General features: G+C 41.9%; 1 protein-coding gene across 4 annotated transcripts in view; it reads right to left on the reverse strand.

Annotated features, from left to right (window-relative positions):
- Positions 1-39: 39 nt before the first annotated feature.
- CLSTN1 (calsyntenin 1) overlaps positions 40-25,304 on the reverse strand; it is a 31,699-nt gene continuing 6,434 nt past the window's right edge. Inside the window, exons 2-19 of one of the 4 annotated variants that reach the window (XM_065037477.1) lie at positions 22,636-22,758; positions 17,468-17,497; positions 15,917-16,112; positions 13,584-13,792; positions 12,785-12,934; positions 12,500-12,685; positions 11,507-11,755; positions 10,946-11,067; positions 9,321-9,483; positions 9,116-9,166; positions 7,527-7,684; positions 6,753-6,901; positions 6,029-6,255; positions 5,452-5,622; positions 4,739-4,884; positions 4,168-4,303; positions 3,278-3,462; positions 40-2,639 (exon numbers count right to left, since the gene is read on the reverse strand). In XM_065037477.1, coding sequence (XP_064893549.1) covers positions 2,445-2,639; positions 3,278-3,462; positions 4,168-4,303; positions 4,739-4,884; positions 5,452-5,622; positions 6,029-6,255; positions 6,753-6,901; positions 7,527-7,684; positions 9,116-9,166; positions 9,321-9,483; positions 10,946-11,067; positions 11,507-11,755; positions 12,500-12,685; positions 12,785-12,934; positions 13,584-13,792; positions 15,917-16,112; positions 17,468-17,497; positions 22,636-22,758 — 2,846 coding nt within the window. In that variant the 3' untranslated portion in view covers positions 40-2,444. The remainder of the gene's footprint in view (positions 2,640-3,277; positions 3,463-4,167; positions 4,304-4,738; positions 4,885-5,451; positions 5,623-6,028; positions 6,256-6,752; positions 6,902-7,526; positions 7,685-9,115; positions 9,167-9,320; positions 9,484-10,945; positions 11,068-11,506; positions 11,756-12,499; positions 12,686-12,784; positions 12,935-13,583; positions 13,793-15,916; positions 16,113-17,467; positions 17,498-22,635; positions 22,759-25,304) is intronic. The other 3 variants (XM_065037479.1, XM_065037478.1, XM_065037480.1) reach the window with 3 other exon arrangements.

Here is a 25,304-nt window from a genome sequence, read left to right on the forward strand (position 1 = left end):
AACTTTGTTCCATTCAGTAAGAAATAAATGCAAACAACCTTTAGAACCAGAAATTTATTGTAGCTTATAGACTTTCCAAACTGACCTGTTACCAATATACACATCTGAAAAGTTATACCCACAGTGGCTACAAACTGCATCAGGACGTTCACAACCTTTCAGTATTACCATTAAATCGTGATCAGTTTTGGTCTAAAATACAGCAGCTACAGCAACAGTATATGGAAGGATAAGTTTTCTACACATTAACACAGGACGACTGTCAGACATAAGTTAAAAGTTTCCCAGTTTACTTAAAACTAGCAGTTATATTACCACGTAAGTAGTCAAAACCGTTTCCCCATTTTAGAAATCTAAAATTTTACATAAAAAAAAAAAACAACCAACAACCAAACCAACCCCAATAAAATGGTCAGCGAGTCGTGTGGGTTCCCTCCCTGCGTCCCCATCACCCGTGAAGGCACTCGCTCTGCGGCCCCGGGCAGACCCGGCGTGCGATCCCGTTCACACACCGCGCGGTGACAACACGTCTGCTCCGAAATCAAAACCGGCGCAACGTTTGGCTCCATCTTTGTTTCCTCCCTGTGAATGGCTCCCCTGGGGCTGGGTGCGGGTTCCCTGGGGCCGGGTGCGGGTTCCCCGGGGCCGGGTGTGGGTTCCCCTGGGCCGGGTGCGGGTTCCCCGGGGCCGGGCGCGGGCTCCCTGCGTCCCGGCACCACTGACCCTGCACATGAGCCAAAAACTGGAGCTGTTCTTACCGTGCGGAGCAGTGAACGCGGTCCCAGTCTCCTGGTACAAGCAAAACAAGTTACTCTTTTTAATCCACCTCCAAACGTAAAAAAATCAAGTAAGCAGATATTCAATATTCAAGGCTCTGTGTAAGACCAAATAAAGTTAAATAAGTGAGACCTGCCTTACAAAAAAACCCCTAGCGTTCTCCACCCTGGGGTCATAACTTACTTTCGTACCTTTCAGGTATTTCTTTAGCAAAGTCCTTTGCCATTCCAAGTTAGAACTTGGATGAGAAACAACCAAAATCATCTGGACTTGTAATAACATTAACATGATTCCCAAGGTCTTCTGGCTGGATGACTGATGCTATCGGTTTTACCAGCAGGAAAACACAATAACTAAGTGTAAACAAAGGTTTTATACACCAACAGTCCAAGTTACTGTACAAGGGGCTACAGGGAATGAGCAGGAGTGTGTTTAATAATCAGCAATGAGATCAGTTACGCCCCAAACCCTCCTGCTATCAAATCAGAAACACACAACAGCCAAAAACAACCCACAAAGCCCATCGATGTAGATCGGTAGCCAAGGTGTCCAGGTACACAGGTCTCAGGCTTTCCAGCTTCATTACCAATGTAACAATCAAGCAACTTAATTAATAATCCACCCTGTCAGCAGCATAACCATCGCTGTGCTGCAGGCGGCCTCACCGGAATGAACAGGAGCTGTGGCAACACAACAGCACCAGCAGCTGATGTACCCACCGGCCATGTAGTGTTTTTTCCCAATAACTTAAAAACCCTTCTGCCAAGACTTAATTGGAGAAAGAAAAAGAAGACTATAAAAAGAACCAAGAAACGACTGTATTGCACAGGGCAGCCGAACCTCTGCGGAGGTTCCTGAAGCCTTCACAATCTCTTACAAGCTTGTCTGGTCCCTCTGCAAAAATAAAGGAGATTAAAGGAAAAGGGCAGAACGGAGCGGGGCAGAGCGAACACGGCAGTCAAGGCCAATGACACTTAGTACTGAAACACCTACACTAGAGAACGGTGCCCGTGCTCCTGCTGCAGCACTATGAGACTTGTAATAGTTCATGCTTCGTGATTTTTTACTTTAGCATGTTTTAAACCCCAACCCCTGTTTTCACTACCACAAATGACATAATTACATAATTCCAATATATTTACAAAATATTAAAAAGTCTGTTAATCTTCTAACATATTAACCTCATTCTGCCACTTTACACATGCACTAATTGGGGGGGGGGGGAAATTAAAAGAAATGAACAGGCTGAAATGAGCAGCTTTACCCTTTGTCAACAAGCAATCTTTGCATCTTTTGGAAAGAGAAAAAGGAACAAAGCTGAGTTTGCTTCACCGAGCAAACAAAGACAGTTCAGAAACTCATGTGCAATGGCTACAGACCTGTAGAGTCACTTAGCTGAGATGACACGAAGAAAAAAGTGCAAGGTGGTTCCTTACATAGCGTCAAAAAGAAAACCTCCAGTCCCTGAGGCCTGGCTGAAGGAGAGAGGCGCTAACTACGCGGGGACAGCATCGGGAGCTAGCGACATACCACGGGATGTGTCTGCCTTCAATCTACTGGCCAGAATGATTTGTTTGTTTGAAACACCATGGATCCTTGGTAACAATGGAGTGTGTTACAGTGGAGTCTTCTAGAGCAGAAACATAAAGACAAAGGAACAGCAAGAATCAATAACTGAGGGTAGAGTCATCCCACTCCAGCTGTTGCTGTCTGTTCACATTCTGTTGGTCCTCCTCCTGCTCCCCTTCCTCCTCCTCGCTGCTTTCGGACTCCGCACTCGTGATGTCGTCTTCTTCTCCATCTTCGCTTTCTTCTTCCTCTTCCTCCTCTTCCTCTTCACTGCTGTGTTGATCCTCGTAAGTCTGTTAAGACAGAAATCAGGTGTTGGTATCACGCTGGCCAAAAATCTCTTTTGAATTCAGGGTCTTTCTATATGGAGAAAGATCTATTACAGATTTCTTACTGGTTTTAGATGCTCAGCAACACTGAGGCAACCAGAAAATAAAATAGCTCTGTAACACTGCTATCAATCCTATCCCTCTAAAAGAATTCTGAAGCGTGATCCAGTGCTTCCAATTCTGCTGGGAAAGGATCTTTCAGTAGGATACACCATCAGCATTACAGTCGCACATTTCTAGTGTTCCCCATTTTCTCGACATTCTGATGTCAGCCACAGCAGGAGGAAACATGACACACACAGATGTTTCGATATAAATTCTTGCAGCTTTGGGGAAAAGCAGCTCATGGTTCCGGCAGCGTGCAGTATGATGAACACAGTGCTGGACACTGACCCGCAAAACCCAATTAGGTATCATGAAGCTACAGCCTGTGCACGATCCCAAACATAACTGCTCTTTGCATTTGTCACATTCCCTAAAAAATCACAGCTGATGTCTCTGTGTTTTGTGGTTGTTTTTGCTCTACCACTCTGTCCATGTACAATCATACGTGGTACAGCCGGAAAAAGGCTTTTTTGTTAATGCTGAGACACCAGTTTTACCTCCATGGGGTTCACAGTGATGGTCAGAGCAGAGTCATCCCAGTCCATCTCATTTTCCTTCCCGCTGTCCTGGTCACGCATCGTCCTCTGATGTGCAGCTCGGATTCGGAACACGCCCAGAATGATCATAAACACCAGGAAGCTGACACAAACCACAATCACAACAGTGGCTGTGCTGGGAACAACTGCAACGGAAAACAAATGGAGTTTCTTAGATGATACTAAGGAACTCTCACATAATTCTAATAACTAGATCTCTGTTCCCATCACCTGCAAGAGGGAAATGCCACTATACAAATGTTATATGTAGCTACCCAGAGGCTGTGTGTCTAACACCACTGAAAAAGTCATTTGGAGAGTAAGAACTAAAACTTAGCTCCTTAAGTATAATTACATCCATCTGAAAGACTGACAACAGACGGAAAGCAGACTCTGCCGCACGCACACGCTCCTCTCATCCTACATGTCAAATTAATATAATCAAAACAGAAAGGTCAGATATGATGACTCATCAAGGGAGTAGCGCTGCAGTTCCTTCACCACGCCATGCAGGAGGAATTCTGCTCCAGCTCCTCACAGTCCTTAAGCTGGGTCTTACAGTCCTTAAGCTGGGTCTTACAGTCCCCCCCAAGACCAGAACGCCTCCCAGTTCCCACTGCACACACCAACAGAAAGATGATGTGCTGGTGGGGAAAGATGATTTGTAGATCTCTAGTAATCCACTCCTCCCTGCCCAGGCAACAGCAGAACAGCACTGAGTAACTGCTTAGACTATTAGTCTGACACACTGGTTTAAACTGGGGGAAAAGACCTCTCTGCAGCAAGAACCCTCTGGGACATTCTAACACCAGAAAAAAAAGAGCTGAACTTGGGTGACTGAGAATTCTTACCTGAAAAGGGATGAGGGTTGGCCAAGTTGTGACCAGAGAGATCAACGAACGTGTGGTGCACGGGGTGAACGAACTGCGGCTGCGCGGCGATGTGATTAGCGTGTTCCACCGGGTTAGCGGTGTGGATGACGTTCACCTAGGAGCAAACCAGAAAACGCTCAACTCCAGAAACGCAACAGTTTACTGCCGAACAGACAGAGAGAGAGAAGGAAATAAACCCCAATCTGTTTCCCAGAGCAGGCATCCAATTCTCCTTCAACTTCTCCTCAAATACTGGTTTAGTTTTGCTAAATTAATACGCTGTCTTTCCAGTTCCACCTTTTTGCATTCACACTTCCATTAGCCAAACTATTTCTTCTACAACGCAACAGTTTCACCTCTAGGCAACCTTATTTAAAGCTGCAATGAAAGAACACATTTATATATAAAACATAGCCTGAAATGTGCACCTCTACTAGAACTTATTTACAGGACAAATAATTGATGGATTATCTATCGGTTGAGGCAACAACCTCCACCCCCTCAGCCACCGCGCTCTGAAGGTTCTCAGTGAGCAGATCAGCTCACGTACCTCCACCTTGAACTCGTTGCTGACATAGCGGCCATTCAGCTCGGAACACACTAATTTGAACTTTCTGTCAAAGAGCGAAACCGTGTGCCAGTTTCTGTAGCGAATCAAATGCAAGACTTCTTCGTAACTAGCCATAGTATCAACCCCTGTGGAGAGAAATAAGCAAGTAAAACAATTAATTTGCAAAAGACTAGTGCAACATCATATACTTGACGAGTATTAGTCCCTTTCTTCAAGTTTTCTTGGCTGACAGATTTTCAATTAGTAAAAAACAAGAGGTAACACCTTAAAGGTAGACACACACGTATGTGGCTCCACTGAAACTCTGTGGATGGATTTGGTGACAAAATTCTAGACCCCGTTAGTCTTTAAAGGGATTCTAGGAGCCGTTCTTTCAAATACATAACTTATTCTTAATAAAAACCAGAAAGGAATGATGTATGCTCCAAGCACTAGATTATCTGTGCAAGGAACAAGCCTTTTCTGGGAAAAAATGTATTTCATTTCACAGGCCAAAGGTAACCTGCAATTTGGGACAAGAGAGAACAAAAGCAGGTTCTAGAAGGATGTATTTTCTAGAATCACAGCTTTCCACAAAATAGTTGTTACACCTCTGAGCTTGACATTCTCGTCAAAACCAAAGTATCTGGAGTCAGTTCCAAACCACCTGTCCAGCACACGGTCCCCATCACCTCCCGAGCAGGAACCCCCACCTGTGATGATCATGCCCAGGTTGGAACTGCTCATCTCGATGCCCTTCTGCTGTAACCGGGTCATGTCGATCTCCAGGCTTTCTTGCTCCTGATTTAGTTCCTCTCCTAACACCGTCACCTCACACGTGTCCAGGTTGTGCATGATCTCTTCAGACACCAGGGACTCTTGGACTAAAAAGTGGAGGAAACGACAGAGGTAAGCAGAAATGAAGGGGAAGCAGACAGGAACCCAGGAGCTATAAAATATCACATGCAAGCTCAACTCTTCTTCCAGAAGAAATATTAAGATGTGGGCTTGAAGCAAAGAGAGCAAGTATTAATGAAATAATTATTAAAAAAAAATCAGAGATATTTACATGAAGATAATGGCCTGGGATTACTACCATTTCCACGTACATTTTTGCTAGCCTACAGCAGAGTATCTACACCTTCTCACAAGACATACACAGCTTCTTTTCCTCTGCTACTTTCTGTATTAAAAGAGAAATCTGTGCCTCTGTGCAAAAGGAAGATCCCCTGATGTGATCTCTGAGTGGGGTGAGGGAAAGCAACAGTCCCACGCAGAGGAGGATGGTACCTGTAGGATCTTCATCTCCATCTCCCTCCGGCTCCACCTCCCGTGTGATGGTGCTTATTATGCGAAGCTCCGGAAAGAGGGAAACGCCCTCGGAACTCTCGAACTCCGAAGCAGAGCGGGCGAAATGGTTGATGCCGCTAAGGCTGATTTTCGGCTCCTCTGGCTGCAAGACCATGACGTACCCCTCCACAGCAGGAATGGAGACACAGGCCTCTTCATTGAAACACCTGGGAGACACAGAACACAGTTTTGCACAGTCCAGGAGGATATTTGAGAGGGAGGCACGATTATGTGGAGTAATTGCTTTATACATTTTTAAAAAGCTCTCTCTTGGACCCAAGAGTCTTAGATAAATTCATCAACTTCACTGGAAAGTAAGAATTCCCCACCAAGGGAGCAATCTTACAATTAATTTTTACTTACAGTTAACACTTGGCCCCATTTTCTACGCTACGGCTACCAGCCACAGATGACACCTTTAATGACGGTTGTGATGTACTCAGCCCAGCACATACCCTTACAACCAGTTCCTCCCTACCGTACACACTCCTTACTACCCTCTCAGAAGAAAACAGAATGCTGGTGTAGAAATCATTTGCTGTATTCAAACATGGTGGTTACACACAGCCAGACTCCTTTGTTTAACACAACTGAGTCACACGAACACTGTTCCAGGCTTCAGTATCACCGCACAGAAACGCGTTATTTCAGGACTAGGACGTACTTGGCAACGCTGGTGATTTTAAGCCTCCGAATCCCAGGTGTTGGGAACTGGCGAGAGTTCAGGTAGGAAACGTGCTGCATGGCCTTATCCACCCTGTCGATGTCGTCCCCCTCGATGGTCAGGGTCGACTGACTGGGGTTCATCTGGACCTGAAACAACAACAACAATCTAAGAGAACACCCAAACATGAGCTGGTAACTACAACTGGCAGCTCAGCACTGCTTGGTGTGGTATATGCAGGGTAATTACATCTCTATTTAAAGCAAAACAGCCACTATTTACTGCCTTTGTACCACACAGTCTTCACTTGCTTATTCCAGTCAAATATATTTAGTGTTTCATTCTTTTAGAAAAAATCTAGGCACTTATCATAATTCTGATGTGAAGACTCCAGTAATACAGAAGAGAGGAGGCTGATATAAAGGAGAAATTCAGCTCTGTTCACACAACCTTGCCACTAAATAAAGGCAAGCAAATTATTCTATTGAACTGCTTGTTAAGTCTCTCTCTTTTACTACACACCCTGGTACAGGCGGTAAAACAGACAGGCTTACAAATCTAGAATTTCTGTTCAAGAGAACGCAATAAATTTCATTCTTAAAATCCATTTCTATGCAAGAAAGATTTCCTAGTTTTCAGGTAGCTTTAATGCTAAATGTCACAATAGATTAGCTTGTTATATGTGAGACACCCCTGCTAAGTCTGCCAGCAAAACCTGTAGCTATTATCAGCAGAGCGATACACACACTCCCCTTTATTCACGTGCAACTTTACCTTCACGCCTTTGCCAACGCCGTCGGGCATCTGCAAATCCAGCCCCTCTTTGCAAGTGTACAGGCAATCGATCACTTTCTTGTTCTCCAGTTTACCAGAACGGATCATCAAACCCGCCAGATTGCCTCGGAAAAACTGAGCCATGTGGAGCTCGCCACCTTCAGCAAGGAAGGAAAAATCTTTGTATGTTTGGATTCTTTCCAGTTATTTTTCCCTTTTGTAAAACAACACATACGCCTTCTGGTACCACAAAGTATTATACACATGCAGGTTAGTTTTTATCCATTCTGGGTGTTAACCTTGTGATTATGTTCAAGCGTAAAGAAAGAATTAAACAGTTCACCATGCACATGGCCTTCCCAACGCAGCCATCTCGAACTGTGAAACCAAAGCCGGTCTTTCCGTAACAACATTTCACAAGAAACCGCCTGTACAGCGAGGTGGTGTTCTTCAGAAATGAGACACACAACCAACGGCATCCACCGTGACACCGGGACCCTCCGCTGGAGGTGACAACTCCTACCAGTCAGTTCTCTACAAAACGGGCAGTTTAAACTCAGGGCAACCAATTTTTGGATATTCAAGTTTCAAGGTCACCACTTGCTAAGCTACCAGATGTTTAGAAAGATGTCTAAGCTTGGTCTAAGGTTCAAAGTGGCAAAAGATCCTCAGCATAGCTCGGTACAATTTTCAGTAGTGACTTTTCCTGTTACGCATTATGTATTTCCAGTTTAGACTTGTACAGCTTCAGTTCCTAGCCCCTGCATTCTGTTACCTCCTTACCAAATTCAAGTGTGATGCACAGCCAGAAACTTCTGGTCAGTTGTATCTACACCATTCCAGGAATTAATAAAATTTACAGAAAAAGTGCATATCTTGATTAGACTTTTAGAAATACACCCTAATTGTAAGGGTCTCAACAGAAGACACAAAATCCACCTATCCCTAAAAATGTCTAAGAAATAAAACCCTGTAGCCAATCTGAAATATCTGGCAGCCAAAGCTTTTACACCCAGTCACTGTAATTACAACTTTATATGAATTTCTGATCGAGGTTCCGCTGTAAATTACAGGTCCATCTTTAAGTTATATAGAAGCAACCTGATCGAATTATGAAACTGGTCTTGCACTGAATGGGGAGCAGAGCTACTGAATTCCAGAGCTTCTTCCCAACCTACTGATTAATTCTGTGATACACACGCATACCTACATACATATATATACTCATATATTTATATTAGGATGAGGTGCATTTATATTTTAAGAAAACTAGCTGAAACAAATTAATAGCTGATATTTTACATCAGCAACTTGTTTTACACCACTTCACTGCAATTGCAAAGGTCGCGGATTTGTACATGGATGTGCATTTGGGTGCAACCAAAAAATAAAGAAAACAAAAGAAAACTAAAAAAAAATCAGCTGATGAAGCTCTGGAAATAGAAGCACAATGAAGAACAAGCCTAGGAGAGGAGATGTGAAGGTCAATGGCCCAAATGCAATGCCTGCATTTCATGCTGCGTGTGAGATGAAGCAATGTCTTGGCATAAAAATGAAATAGAACAGTAGGGAAAAGAAACTCCAGCAACCTGCAGAGGTCTCAGGCACAGTTTCAGTGTCATTTTCATTTCCTGTATATTCTGTAGAAAAGCAAGACAAAGAACAGGACAACAGGGAAACAACCAAGTAGTTACCATTTGGCAAATTTTCTTATCATAGAGAATACACAGCAGCACTTCCCCCAAAAAGCCTCCTTATACTTGACCCGGCTATTAAAGTATTAATAGTAGTTACCTTGCCAACACGCTCCGACCACGAGCTGCGTTTCTATCTTAGAAGGATGAAGCGGGTAATCTTCAGTCACTGGGAAAGGATCGTATGAAACACCATCTACATAAAGAGTCACTGCAGGAAATTCAACATTGAGGACGTAATGATGCCACTCTTTGTCACACACCTGAGTGGAGAAAGTTTTAAAGATTCTACTTTAATTTTATTACAATTGAATAACTGTTCTATGCACATTTTGTATATACGCACATGCAGAGAGACTGACAAACTATAAGCCAGTACAGACATACAATGTTTCACACATATGGCACGCATCTGAAAAAAGCAAAGCAACTGTTAAATGTTCATAAATAGCTTCTTTTCCTCTATTTCCAACATAGAAAGACACATCTATTTCCATCCCTTTCATTTTTATAATATCTAATAACAGCATATTTAAATTTAAAAAGACATATCTGCATGCAAACGCATTCTGAAATACTGTTATAATACAGCATTACTTGACAAAGGGTTTGTACTTGCTGAGAGGGAATGTTTAGAGAAAAATATGACCATTCTGAATATGAAAAACATCTTCCACAACAGAGTTATTTATACTAATTAGTTTTTGGAAAACAACAATCTTCCCATAAGGACATATATGGGCATTTTACATTAAAACGGTTCACACTGCCCTGCATAGAAAATAATTATAAAAATAAAGTAATTAGCTATGTCAGAAAGTAATTCACTGTTTAGGTAACTGGCAAAAAACCCTGTAATAGGAACCTAATGCAACTAGAAGCACCTTTCTAAATGTACAGATATACAGGGTTATTTCATCACTCAGGCGCAGAGGGCTGGAAAAGCACACAAAATATTAGTCCCTTATGTCTTGTTCTTCGTGATCATAAACATAATGAATTCATAGAAATAAATTCTGCAGATCAAAGTAAAAATGAGCTATTGCAGCCTTCACTTTCAAATCTATAATAATTAATACAAGATGAAATACAGACAGACAGCTCCTCTCTCGAAATAGGAGGCAGAAACCTACCTGCATCCCTCCAAGGCCTCTTAACTATTTTTGTGCAGTACAATCTAATTAGGAAAATTGATTTGTAGCTACTGCTGGCAATGTGTAAAAAGTCACAAATGTTATTTCAGTGTGAAAAAGCGCTAAGAAGGTAAATCCTTCTGTCACCCTGTTAACAGTTGGATCTGCAAAAATGCTGCATGCTCAGAAGTACTTTAATGCCACAAAGAAACCAGAATCATTCCTGTTTTCTCATGCACACTGCCTTATAGTGCATTTAGTGAAGATAACTGACATCACAGCTAACAGACTTTCTATTTTCACATATCAATCTACGTTTTCCTACCTTTCAGGACAAGGACTTGCACTTTTATCTCACTGGGTTTAATAAAATCACTAAAGCAGTATTTTATATTCAAGATGAAAAGCTATAGCTGAATCTAACTCTGACACTTGATCACAAATAAGTTATTGTTGGGTTCTATAAAACATGACATCAGGAGTCTGGAGTTGCAACAAGTATTTATTAACAATAATACTACTATCAGGGAGTTCAGTCTCCGATGGTTTTCACTGCATTTTAACACCCTACCAACTGTCCTTCCATACTTACTTGATTCAATTTCCAGTGAAATTCAGCCGGTTTGTATGTCTTTCCCTCTGAAGGATCTTGGCGGAAGAGGAACACAAGTCGGCAGTTGTGTACATAGAGTGCGTAGTGGTGCCGGTTCATATCTGCACAAGAGTTTAAATTAACATCATTGTTTTCTGTAAACCTTAAGAACTCCACAAAATTCATCTGTTCTATAATTTCATACATAAATCCCCAAGAATGTGATAGGAAGAAACAAACATAGATCAGGCACGTTAAAGAGGAATGCAAAATGTTTCTAACAGTAGCTAGGGCAAATATGTCCAAATCCAACCTAGAGCAAGACTTACAGAGATAAGCCTATCAGCAGGAAAAAAGAATACATAGTATAACAGGAAGTGCTGTCACTAAACCTGATACACGTGTCTTAATGATTTAAAGCAGCATCAAGAATAACACTGTCGTTGGAGATGCAAAATCCAGAGGGCATAGCCAGAATAAGTCATCTACTATGGCGAAGAGAAACACATAATGTAAATTGGAATAGAATTAGAAAAACAAGCCTGCCTAATCTGAAGCTACCTGTCTTGTCCGAATTGCAGAGAATTGTCTCTTTCTCTTTGGTTCCAGGCCCGTGCCTCATCCATACTGATATCACGAAGGGCTCTTTTAGGTTGACTGTGACAACGCCGTCCGGGATCTTCACAGCTTGGGTGCCGTTGAATTCAAAGACTTGGTCGCTGTCGTGACCGTTGTCCGTGGGAAGCCCTACGGTCCAGTTGGCAGCACTGCTCGGAGGGGGAAGGAGCTCAGCGGTGCCAGAAGCAGCACCTACAATAAAAATAGCCCAACGAAAAAAGGTAGAAACTCAAAAGTTTCAAACCATACTGTTTGTCTGAGCACTAATTTTTCAGGGCTGTCAGGATTACGCGCTACCATCATACATCCAGCAATCCTCCTTGGAACATCCTTTCAGCTCTTGAACATCAATCTCACGTGAGGGAAATTATTAGTCTATATAAGTGAGTGGAGAGGCAGAAGAAAGCGATCCTTCTATTACATTTGAGAATAATATTAAAGGCCACCTTCAGCCAATTTTTCATGCTTTTTATTGCATGCTAGGCAAAAAGTTGGAGGAAACTAGGTGCAAATGAAAGACCACATCCACTCACTGGAGTTCACAGACGTTTACAGATATATAAAGCGTGAGTGTCAGGAGGATGGAGCCAGGCTCTTCTCAGTGTCAACCAATTGCAGGACAAGGGGTAATGGGTTCAAACTGGAACACAAGGGGTTCCACTTAAAATTGAGAAGAAACTTGTTCCTGGTGAGGGTGGCAGAGCCTGGCCCAGGCTGCCCAGGGAGGTTGTGGAGTCTCCTTCTGTGCAGACATTCCAACCCGCCTGGACACCTTCCTGTGTAACCTCATCTGGGTGTTCCTGCTCCATGGGGGGATTGCACTGGATGAGCTTTCCAGGGCCCTTCAACCCCTCACATTCTGGGATTCTGTGAGTTGTATTCTAAAATAATATTCCAAGGCAAACTGATAAGCAAGAGAGACAAAAGCTTTCTTACCACAGAGTCTGTGAATGGATTTCTCTGAGTAGGTGTCTCTGTCACAGCCTTTACCAATATGGCTGGTTTCCAGCTCAACCGTTGCTTGAATTGAGGTTATTGGCTCATCACACGTCTCCAAGCGCATACTGGGGAAGAGAGCTAACGAACCAGTACCGGGCTCGTATTCTATTCTTTTGCTCCAACCTGTGTATTTATCCAAAGAAACAATATTAAAAAATCTCTGGTGTTTAACTGAAGGTACCAGCAAATGCTGAAAGCAGATAGGAAGGAGATCAAACTAACCTTGCCAGCCAGGCTTGCATGTGGGCTTAATGCTAATTTTAACCAACACATCCTCAGCAGCTCTCTTCTTCCCACAGTCATATGCTGTTACTGTCAGTTTATACTGATGTTCTTTACCATAATTTAACTTTTCTGTGTTCTTTATATAACCTGACACAAAAAAAAAAGCAATAATCAGATGTAAATAGCTACTCATTTGGCAATGTAGATCCCCCAAAAAATCAAACTAAAGCCCACTAAAAACTGCCTTGCTTGGTTTAATCAGCTTGCTTGAACCCCAAGTGGTCGACAGATTTTGAAGGGTCTACAGATCATTGGCAGAAAGGAAATGACCTAAACAAATCACTACACTTCAAACCCAATAACATAACCACAGTACTGTCATCTCCAGAGCCACATATGAGCATCTCAAATGTGAAAAGCACATGTGGAATCCTGGATTTGAAAGCTAACGAGCAAAAGCTATCCTAATACAGAACAGAAAATTACAGGGGGAAAAAAAGCAGCTTACTAAGAGCTGGTTTAAAACATAATACAGCTACTGTATTTCTTTTATTTTGAAGGGCATTTCTCAAGAAACAACACACATTGAACAGACCATCTGCTCCTTACATCAGTAGCCAGCACATGGTATTGGCATTGAAAGACATCTTACTTTCCATTACCAAATCAAACTGCTGAAGCGAACGTGTCCATTTAACTGGACTGCTGCTGTAGCTTTATGCTGACCAGTTTGAAGTCCTACTCTTAGGGCAGCAAATGATAGTAATTCCCACTCCATCTCTCATCACGCTCTTACCATCTTTGTCAATAGCAAAAGGTACGTCCGGAGTTACAATTTCGTAACTGCAGATCTGGCTGAACTGAGGCGAACAATCCGCATCCACCGCTTCCACTCTGAGGATGCTGTCGTACCTCTTCCCTTCGATAACCGTCGCCTTGTACGACTTCTCTTTGAACACGGGAGCATACTCGTTAACATCATTCACCTGAATATGGACCGTTGCTCTGGAAGTAGAACAGAAAGCTCAGTTCTCTATATATTGCAAAACTCCTGTTCATGCGAGGAATCTGATAAAACAGCTCCCTCTTCTACAGCTTGATCCATCCTTCACAATTCAAGCTCCTTAAAGAAGTGACCTATGACTGATCCAACCAACAATCTCAACTACCCTGATCAGGAAATAGTGGATATTTTTCCAGTGTGTTGCTATATAATTCAGTGTAGTTTTAGATTATTGCTTACTATTGTTTATTTGCAAATAAAATTCAACCCTTTGTATTGCAACTATTAAACTGAAATACAACAAAAACAGAAATACAACAAAATAGAGCTGTGACAATAGGCTTTTACTTCTGTTAGAACAGTCTAATCCTTCTAGTCCTTTCCTGCTGCCACAGTATTTGATATAAACACCCAATTTTTATTTCATGTGAACAAGAATGACAGTTAAGACTGGTCTTAGACTAAGAGCTCAGTCAAGTGCATTTGATTAGCTCTTTTTTGATAATAAAGTACCGAGTTGTGTAAGTCAGTGAAAACTGGCTTATTTCTTGGATGTGGGAATGAGAGACAGACAATTTAAATGCAAGAATCACAGAAGTTCAAGATACACTTTAGCACATCGTATAGCTATTGAGATAATCCTACAAAGATTGGATCTTGAATTAACCATCCTTTTATGCTTGTCAGTTACTGCCTGTATATAGAGAATAGGAAAATAAGGCAGTTTCTGTCAGTAACTAAGGAGAAAAGGTGAATAACAAAAAGTATCTAGAATGTAAACTAATAAATAATTCAATCACCACAGTCATTCTGTAAGAGTCTTCTGAAGTTTATGCTAAAAAACCCCACAAAACTTTAAGGTTTTATTTTAGTCTATGTGCTAAATAAATGCCACCAAAAAACGGCCTTCTCTACCAAACACACTTTATATTCCTGACTTTGAGAGCTGAACTCCAAAAATGGTTAAAAGCCACAAAAGCCATAACACATACAGCCACAGGGCAGGGAATTTCAACAGTGGTCTGGAGGTGCAGGCCCTGGAACCCGTCATCCTGCTGTGGGAAAGGAGGAGTTGCAGAGTGCGCTGCTGGATCTGCGCTGGTTCATTCCAAAGCCGTTAATTTGGATAACCATAATTTTTAATAGACCCATGAGAAGAAAGTTTATATCTCAATTAACCAACACAGGCTGAAAAATTAGTAGGAAAAAATCTACAGTGCAGAGAAGGAACTGTACACTAAGAAATGGAACAAAGAATGTAACTCCAGCCAAGCCACCAAAACCTTTGTTGGTTTTCCACCTCCTTGGAAATCTTTCTTCAGAAGTCAAACTATTAGAGTTTAAGGGCACAACTACTTTCCACAGGCGTAATCCTTCCGGTGATAACTTTCTACTGCCTATTTGAAGCACACAGCTATAGAATAATAAGTTGTGCTTGTCACCGAGATGACTGCTGCTCGGCTTTACATCTTACTGACGCCCCTCTCTGCTTCCCACAATGAGGAATCTCCCACATGCTCTGCAGATGTTTACACCAGGGTGTTCAACAGCTTTTCTCCAGTGGATTTTCTAGAGAGCGCTTTACGTTGCGGTTTTTTCTTTAGATAAAGATTAGCTAACCATCGCTTTGTTCCCACCCTTTCATCCAGGCAGAGATGAACCTTAGGCTACCGAGCTTGCTTTCTTGTTTTTGAGGCTGTCTGCAAATGATAGCAACATGTATTTTTTTCCATTTTGTCAAGTTTAATATAGATTGACTTCTTGAACCAGTTTTTTGGGTTTAGAAACTGAATTCTGAAGCAATGCCCAGGCTTGGTATCCCATGCAAACTCTGTACCAACTCAAGCCAGATTTTATCTACATCAACAGTTTTTCTGCTTCTATCCCCACACTGTTTTCCAATGTAAATTCAGAGGCGTCAAGGGATAAAGCAGCAGCATCTAGAATACAGCGACGGAGATGTCAAAGCAGTTCGTTTCCATTCTGCTGCTCGTTTATATTACCATTACATGAAAGTCTTCCAGTGTTAAAACCTGGTTTACATTAAATACACAGACCACAAATCACCGCGCGCAGGAGACGGCTCGAAACCGAACTTCCCCTCGGCCCCCCGCGGATTGACTTACTTGTGGGATTTCTTTGCGTTGGCTCCATCTGGTCCCTTGCCGCAGTCGTAGGCCTGGATGGTGAACGTGTAGTCCTTCTGCAGTTCGCAGTCCAGCTTCTCTTTAGAGCGAATTATTCCCTCACCAGTGGATTTATCCACCACCACTGCTTCAAAGGGAACATTCTGCCCGTGAATTTTAAATCCGCAAATCTCACCTACAGATTCAAAGGAAGGGAGGTTAGCAACTGGTCAAGGTGATGACACTCTTTACAAATAAACGACCGAAAATTTTGCAGCCAAGGGTTTGTGAGGGTCTGTGGACAAAGCAAAAGCACTGTGCTTTAAAATGGGTGATTTCTGGGAACTTTAGTAAAAAGAAGCATACGTCTGCCGTCCAAGCAACTCGATTACTTTGCATCCATTCATGCAGGAATACAAAAGAGAAAAAGAGAAATGTAGACAGGCATTTCACAGGAGTACTTGAGATAGCTCTAGGGTACGAGTAGATCTTATAGGAGCATACAGCCAAGGCCACTGGTAATATCTTCTACGCCAAGCTACTGGGAATAGCTGGGCAGCGTGTTTATTTTGACCAGAGCAAAAGGTTAAAATAAAATGCACAGTTACAAGTCGAGGGATGAAAAAGCTTCGAGTACAGGTTCAGCACCAAAATTACAGAAATTCCGTCAACGGATCAAAGGAGAAAGTCTTCCTGTGCAATGTACCTGGCTAAAATTAGGGAATCAAAAAGAAACTACTGAATGAGAAAGGTAGAAATACCAACTTCTCAGGCATCCATTTCAACAGCTATCTACTAACGGGGACCAAATCTGTTAGCCAAGGAAACTCACGTGGAATGATTTAGTTGGCTTTCCTTTCTAGTCAAACCAACAAACTTGCAAGCCCCTAGTACATCATTTTAAGACACATCTGAGCCTAAGATTCCACTATGAAACCTTCTGCACCCCAATGTGCCCCCAAGCCCCCTCCAGAAACCATCTCATCACCTACACCGGGTGTTTTGTCTGTATCATTTATGTTTTGAAGGTGATTTTCTTATAGCAACATTAACCACTATTTTGTTATTAGAGTTTCAGTGGTACCAAGAGCACGCTCCTATTGTACACTTGTCTAGAGGTATTAAAAAAAAAGGTATTTCATTCAGATTTTAAACTACCGAACTAAGTGTACTGCAGGGAAGGTGTTATAATGCTCCGGCAGTTAAATATTACTTTACAAAGCATAGCAAAAAATGTAACGATGTCCCAAAGAAGGAAGCTATCAGTGAAAATACCAGAAAACACTAATTTCCCCACTTTGCCAGTGTCCACATAATGTAAATAATCCCCAATGGTTCAAATGGATGTCTGATTTACAGATATTTCTAACCAAGGGTTTGGTTACATAACAGTTTTTTTAATCGATTTATTTTAAAATAGAAAAAAAATTGGGAGAATAAATGGGACAAAAGAGCATGACAGGATCTTCTGTTTAAGTGCTGATTCCCCATTTCATAACCAAAGTTAGTAGGTTAATATTCATAACAGGGACAGAAAGAACCCTTTATCACCTTCTTTGGTGACTGTCACCTCAAAACTCTCTAAAGGGAGAGAAGATAAACCCAAGTCAGTAACAGGAAAGGTTGGGAGGGAGCACATAAGGAAAAAGGCACAGATGCACACATCACACAGAGAAGCTTTGGAGAAACGGTACTTGGAAATTCCAGCGGTGATTTGCTGTAACTGTTACAATTGCAGAGTTTTAATTGTGTTGATTTAATCTTTTCACTCCAAATTGTCATTTTTTTGCATTCTGAAGTATTTCATATGTTTATTAAGAGGCTTTTTTCTTTTTTTTCCTCTTTCATTTTTTTTAATAATACCAAGTGCTAAACAAAAGATATTTTCAAAATTCCATGTGACGAAGAACTACCCATAAAATAGAATTTATCAGAATTTATTTAGACTATTCTATTTAAAGAAGACATGTTAAATAACTTCAAAAAGCTTTTATCTCTTATGCTGAAACCATCATGTTTCTACAAAAAAACCCCTTCAAACTCCCCTTTTGAGTTATTGCAAAATTTAAATTCTACATCAAACCGAACTCGACAGCATTGCCATAACTCATGATTACAAATTATACACATTAAATTGTGAGCCTAATGAACATAAAAGCTTTAATGTAAGAAACTGGGGGGAGGAGGAGCAGCTCTATATATTCCTAGCAGCGTTTTGCTTTTCCAGGTTAAACAAGCAACTAACACATCTCTATAGTTTTATTTTACTGCTGCAATACTGTAATGCTGGACAGCAAAGATTTAAATAATAATATATATTTAAATATATTCATCCAGGATTCCACAGGCTCCGGGATCACCCGTGAGCTCTGAGGGGAATGAGAAAAGATTTCAAGGCCTCGGGACGGATGGTAAAAGAGTCTGGGGCTCAAGTGATTTTCTCTTCCCTCCTTCCCATTTTGGGTGATGATACGGGAGGGAAGAGAAAAATCCAGTCCCTAAACAATTGGCTCCAGGACTGGTGCTACAGGCAGGGCTTTGGGTTCTTTGGTAACAGCTGGTTTTACAAGACACCAGTCCAAAAAGTGATACGTGGGAAAGGTTTATCTCCAGGGGCAAAAGGATGCTGGGACAGGAATTGGCAGGGCTCATTTGGAGAGCTTTAAACTAGGCTCGAAGGGGGATGGGGTGGCAGCTGGGCTTGCATCAGTGGGGCATCACTCCAGTCTTCCAAAAGGGTAAGAAGGAGGACCCGGGTAACTCTAGACCGGTCAGCCTCACCTCCATCCCTGGGAAACTGATGGAACGACTTCTCCTTGGTGCCATCTCAAGGCACATCAGGGATAAGAGGGTCACTAGGGGCAGTCAACATGGCTTCACCAAGGGGTAGTTGTGCTTGGCCAACTTCATTGACTTTTATGAGGACATAACAAGATGGATGGATGATGGCAGAGCGGTGGACATGATCTACCTTGACTTGAGTAAGGCATTTGACACAGTCTCCCACAGCATCCTCACAGCTGAACTGAGGAGTGTGGTCTGGATGAGCGGGTAGTGAGGTGACTGCGAACTGGCTGAAGGTCCCTTCCCTTCCAACCCCTGACATGCTGTCATTCTGTGTGATTCTGTGATTATGAGGAGAGCTCAGATAAAAGCGAGTTTTACAACGGTATTACGTGACCATGACGGGCATCTGGAATAGTTGCACAGTTTTAATAAAAAGGCAATTAACCCTGTTCTTCACTCCCCTCAAAATCACAATCTGTTAAACCCCAAACTTTGTGTGTGTGGGGGGGGGATTTTGTTTGTGTGGTTTGGGGTTTTGGTTGGTTGGTTGGTTTGGTTTTAATTTGTTTGTGTGGTTTGTTTTGTTTTTCCTAAGAATAAACTAATTCTGCAAGAGTATTTTCAAAACTCCATGTAGAAACATGCTCCAAGTCAAGAAATTCCTAACCCCCACAAAAATATTTCTTGCATCCCAGATTAGTAAGGGGAAAATAAAGCATTGTGGCTGGGAAGTGGTTTTCTCTAGGGCTGGGGGGGGAAGGGGGACTAAAACCCTATTACAGACACATAACAAAAACAAGGAAAGATTTCCTTCCCCAAGGGAAACATTTCAACATCTTGCTACCAAGATCCTGCGTTACACTCTCATAACAAAACACATTCAGCCATGTGAAGGCATCCAGATAGAACAGTTTGTTTCAAATGCAATAAAAATTCAGTTCCTTTTTGCATAGTAAAAGAGAAATCCATACTAAGAGCTTCAGACATTAAACTGATTTTAGACACTAATTAATGTACAATAGAAAATGTAGCTGTTTAGTTTTTTTCAGTGAAATCACTTAGGATCAAACTGCAACACGACTCAAAATCGCGGAACAGAATACAGAACCCACAGGGTCTCTACACATCAGGTAGTTACGACACGGCAACCAGGCATAACTCTATTCAAAGTCCTGGGGACAGCAGGGTGACCATGAGCCAGCACTGGGCCCTTGTGGCCAGGAAGCCAATGGTACCTGGGGTGGGTTAGAAGGGGGTGGTCAGTAGGTCAGAGAGGTTCTCCTGCCCCTCTGCTCTGCCCTGGGGAGACCACACCTGGAATCTTGTGTCCAGTTGTGGCCCCTCAGTTCCAGCAGGACAGGGAACTGCTGGAGAGAGTCCAGCGCAGCCACCAAGATGCTGAAGGGAGTGGAGCATCTCCCGTGTGAGGAAAGGCTGAGGGAGCTGGGGCTCTGGAGCTGGACAAGAGGAGACTGAGGGGGGACCTCACTCATGTTTACAGATATCTAAAGGGGGAGTGTCAGGAGGATGGAGCCAGGCTCTTCTCGGTGACAACCAGTGACAGGACAAGGGGTAATGGGTTCAAACTGGAACACAGGAGGTTCCACTTAAATTTGAGAAGAAACTTCTTCCCAGTGAGGGTGGCAGAGCCTGGCCCAGGCTGCCCAGGGGGGTTGTGGAGTCTCCTTCTCTGCAGACATTCCAACCCGCCTGGACACCTTCCTGTGTAACCTCATCTGGGTGTTCCTGCTCCATGGGGGGATTGCACTGGATGAGCTTTCCGGGTCCCTTCCAACCCCTGACAGTCTGAGATTCTGTGAAACTCCATTTTCAAAAGTGTGTCATTTCAGACAAAAAAACCATACAAATTACACTAGAAATATATGTCTAGATAACTCTACTTATTTTGCACACCTGAATTTTAGGATCCTGCCAACAGCACGGAGTAAACAAAGCAATAAAATATTAGTTCTACTTGCCCCGCAGGTCATGCACTACAAAGTATTTAAATGAACTAGTTTCAAGATGTTTCAACATGCTCAAAACTGAAATAAAGCACAAAGCTGTATTAAAAATATTTTAAACCTGCAGACAGTCCAGAAGTTTCCCAGCTCAGCTAAGGGGCACAGTTAATTAAAGTATCCACCCTTCTGAAGCATGAATAAGTTTAATTTCTAAGTGGGAATATACCAGTTAGGTCCTGGCAACGCTTTGTTTTGCTGTGAAAACATGTCACTGATCTAATGGGCTTCTCACACTTAAACACCCCCAGAGACACTGCTGGACAATCAGCACGTTATTCTCCATCCCAGGACACGACCACGGCACCATCTAAACTGATATCGCTGACTCAACATCACTCCCACATTTGGGCTCCTCTAAGACAGATCCAAGTATTGTTCATTTAACAGCAGATGAAAACTCTTCTAGATTCCCACAGCAGAGTCATTCAAAACTCACGCAATTCAAATCCAATAGTTGTAGCAAGGGAAATTTCTTTACAGTGCTAGCGTGCTGTACTCAGAGTTTAAGACAACAATTTAAAATCCATTGTTCAGCTGCTGCTTAGGAATTGTTAAGTATCTGAAAGCCAAAACGTATCTTGACACAAGCGTTTAATAAAATCAACTTCCAGCTGGTAAAAATGTTCATTAAATGAAAGCAGGTTTATACTATTTAGATCAACACAATGGAAAACCAGCCTCATTTGAAAAGATGGTTTGACATTGGATTTTCCTCTGCAAATTTGATAATATATTTGAAGATATTTTACCAGTCCCAACACAAGCTCCTTCAACTGGAAATGAAAAGTTTTGTTTTTCATAGACAGCAGTTTTATTTCCAGGTAAGATCACTTAAGGGCCTCTGCCACGTGTATCCGATCCGTGAGACAGTCTGAATCTGAAAGCTTTAAACACTATTTCTGAGCTTCCTGAATTCACAAGGCAGCCTTGGAGATAATTACAGCCTTATGATAATGCAACAAAACTGTTACTTTAAGTACCACTTTAAGAAATTGTGACTGAGTTACTATAATACCATAGCACACAATGCAGTCAGCATGATAAATGTTTCAAAGGGCTGTTAATTTCATCAGTCTCTTTTTCTACCAGCGCCTCTTTGAAGCCAGGCTAAGCAACATGCCCAAAAACGGCTCATGGCACATCCACTGGGAATTTTACTGGGATTCTTCAGTCTAAAATTTTACTTAACCAAATAAGCTCCTGCAAGTATCTAGTTTAAGCTCATGTTATTCTTTGAACATAGTTTTCTAATATTTTGTTAAATGAAAAAAAGTACTTTCCGTAACCCCGCATCAATTAATGAATACAGTATTCCTAAACGGGAGGTTCCAGAAAAAAACTACGCATAGGTTTGAAAGAAAACTGTCATCTATTGGTCCCATATTGATAGTGAAGAACGAGCCTACATTTTGCAAATATCTTGTGTATCAAGAAAAAACCTCTTCAGGTAGAAGAGACTGTCCATTTTGTAAAATACTCCAAACTGCTACCCAAACTTACCACGCAAACACCATCTTAATTATACTAATTACTGTGTTCAATATTTTAAGACACAAATCAAAACCATTAAGAAAACCAATAATTCTCTTCAAAATAACAAGAAAATAATTGTTTCAGAACTCGCAGACTGAACGCTGTGAAACGTGGAATCCGGACAACGGAGGAAAAGGTTTGACACTACGTTAAAAAAAAAATCAGAAAAATTAACGTGAAATACCTGCAATATAGAATACTTTCTGGTTTGGACATTTGGATACAGCTGTAAATATGAAATAAAACTCTGGTCCACACGCAAACGTTTCCCAGGTTCTAAAAGCTTTGAAACATTATGTTAGGGAAGACACACAGCATTCGTGCTCGAGAAGGCATTTCTACTTCTTAAAAGAGAACCGCAGATGCATTCTTTACCTGCAAACCGCAGAGGTGCATCTTTGTCCAGGGCTATCAAGGGGGGGTCCAAAAGCACCGTGTTGTCATTTTCTGTGATTATTCCATGATAGGTTGTTTCAATCCATGGCTTATGCTTGTTAACTGAAAGGAAAACAAAGTACCAACTCAGAATGTTTGAAACTGAAAACGCTTTACAATACTGATTCCAGTATTTTCCTCTTTCATTTTTCTACACCTGAATCAGTTTTTTACTAATTTAAAAAATTTGAGACAAAATCCCGCCTAAGTGTGCCCAGAAGAGTTGAGTGTCCCTGCAGGCTTTCCAAAAGTAACTTGGAAAAGCTAAATTAGTTGCTTAACTACGCTGGGATTTAAGATGCCCCTTAAGTGCAATTCAATTGGAACAGTGACGGGAGCCGCTGTCACCAGCGCCAAGTGTGACACCCGGAAAACCTGTACCCAGCACCAGGCAAAGACGGACCGGCCAACGTCAAAGACAAGGGCTTGTTCACACTCTGCTTCTCCACATCCTGGGAAACTCGGGATCCAGTTGCTGGACTGTTCTTCAGGACATGATGACTTTTTCTAGTTTCAGCCTTTTGTCTTGTATGGGGCTCGCTCTTGTCATTAAGACCCAGGTGGACAGAGGTAAAACTTAATTAATTTCTACACGAGCTCTAAGGACACTTGCCAAGGAAGTTTCTGCTAGTGCATCACAAAAGATGGAAGACAAAAAGGTGTGTTATCTACTACGTTATCACCTACTACGTGACAATCCAATGTGAGAGAGCCTTGATTATTAAATATGTATCTTTATGTTATGCACTCTCCAAATATAAATACAGCTTGTAGCCCACAGAACCAATATCTGTGGTGTAACACCTAATTCTTCCTGACAGTTGAACGTATTATTTCTCTCGGTCCAGCTCTCATCACACTGAGGTCCTACAGCTTCACCTGGGTGGTTCTGGGCAATGTGTACCTGCCACTTCTAAAAACCTCTTAGGTTACCACATACTCTTGTTTCTTAAATTAATACTGTTTTCCCAGATCTGATTCTGGAAGGCTGTATGTATCTAGCTACTTAGAACCTATGGAAAACGTTCATCTAGAGGGTCTGAAAACCGCTCCCTATCTTACAAACCCAAGACATCTCCGGCCAGCGATGTATAATCCAAGATAAGAAATGCTTTGCTAGAGGTTATTACAAATATACCGAACAGTATCAGTGGCTGATATCACCCAGATTGTGGTCTTTGTGAGATCAAATACTTACAAAAACTGAAATAAATGCCTGTGCAAGCACAGCAAAGTATACGCTACAGCTACAACGCCGCTGCATAGTTGAGTCCTGCTATTTCACCTTTCCAAGGAATTATACGAGCAGATTGTCAAAATAGAGATGTAAGGCTAACCTAGACTCTGAATCCTGCCTCTCCCACAAACTAAAATGGATTCATGATGTCTGGCATATGCTTACCCAGAGGAATTTAAAAAGATGGTGATAAAAGGACATTTAAACAAATGATTCAACCCAGAGGCAGAGAACTCACACAGGAAACCATAATCCTCTCCCAATACGCTTTCATCTGCCATCTTTTCCTGGTTAGTAGCACCACACTGCTGGCCAGGATATCACATCTTTGTGCACCATAATGCAGCAAGAGAGAACTCACAGCAAACTGCTTCAATACAAACAGTGTTTAATTACCGCCGTGCGGTTTTACTCAATCTTTATTGCCACAACACACTCACACGGGCGCGCTTTCAATATCCAGCATACCAAACAGCCCGCTAAATGTCAGCCGCATTGTTCTGTTCACCCCGAGCAGTCGCTGCCGCAGCACCAAGGAACTTGGTGTTTTAAAACTGGAAGGGACTCACGGATCATTCCCGAGGCGCCAATAACCGCTAAAGTGTGAATCTCCAATCGAAACGTCTCTGAATCCAAACCTGGTCTAAACAGAAGTGTTTCACTAACACATTTACACCTCAAGTGAACGTATCAGAGTCCTTTCATCTGCTCGTCTTAGTCTTTGCAAGGACCTCGGATAAAATACTAAAGCAACTCTCTGCCAGAAATAAACTCCATCTCCATTCTACTGCTTCTGAATGTAGATCACAATTATTTTTTGTTAAGCATTGAGGAACTTTCTCCTAATTTAACAACCTCCAGTAAATCCCACTACTGTCGGGTAGGGAGCTCTATACAAGCTTGAAGCAGCGTAACCACATATGAACAGAATTATGAGTATGTTAAGCATCTGCAGAGTCGAGTGAACCTTCAAACAACAGGCCCAGTCAAAAGCAAAGTCATGTCCTTTTATTGTGCTGTAGACAATAAAATCATAAAGCTTAAACCCTTTTGTGTTGGAAGGCTAAAACATCACCAGATTTTAAAACATAAAGCTTAGATCCCTTTGTGTTTCTGAAGGCTAAACATCACTGGATTTTAAAAAGCCCACCAAACTTAGTGCTGAATACCCAGGAAAGGCCCGTTATCCATATTTGGGATCTACTGACTCCAGCACAACCACACACTGTAAGGAATTCCCAAGCCAGCATCTGAAATATGAGCGATACATTCACTGCTTCCCTTGAACCAACTGCAAAACTGAACCACATATTATTCTGATCCCACTCGGCTTAAATATTATTAAATGCTGGACTGAAAACTACCCTTACAT

The sequence above is a fragment of the Columba livia genome, chromosome 21 (assembly GCF_036013475.1).
Source record: "Columba livia isolate bColLiv1 breed racing homer chromosome 21, bColLiv1.pat.W.v2, whole genome shotgun sequence".
Classification (NCBI taxonomy): Eukaryota; Metazoa; Chordata; class Aves; order Columbiformes; family Columbidae; genus Columba; species Columba livia.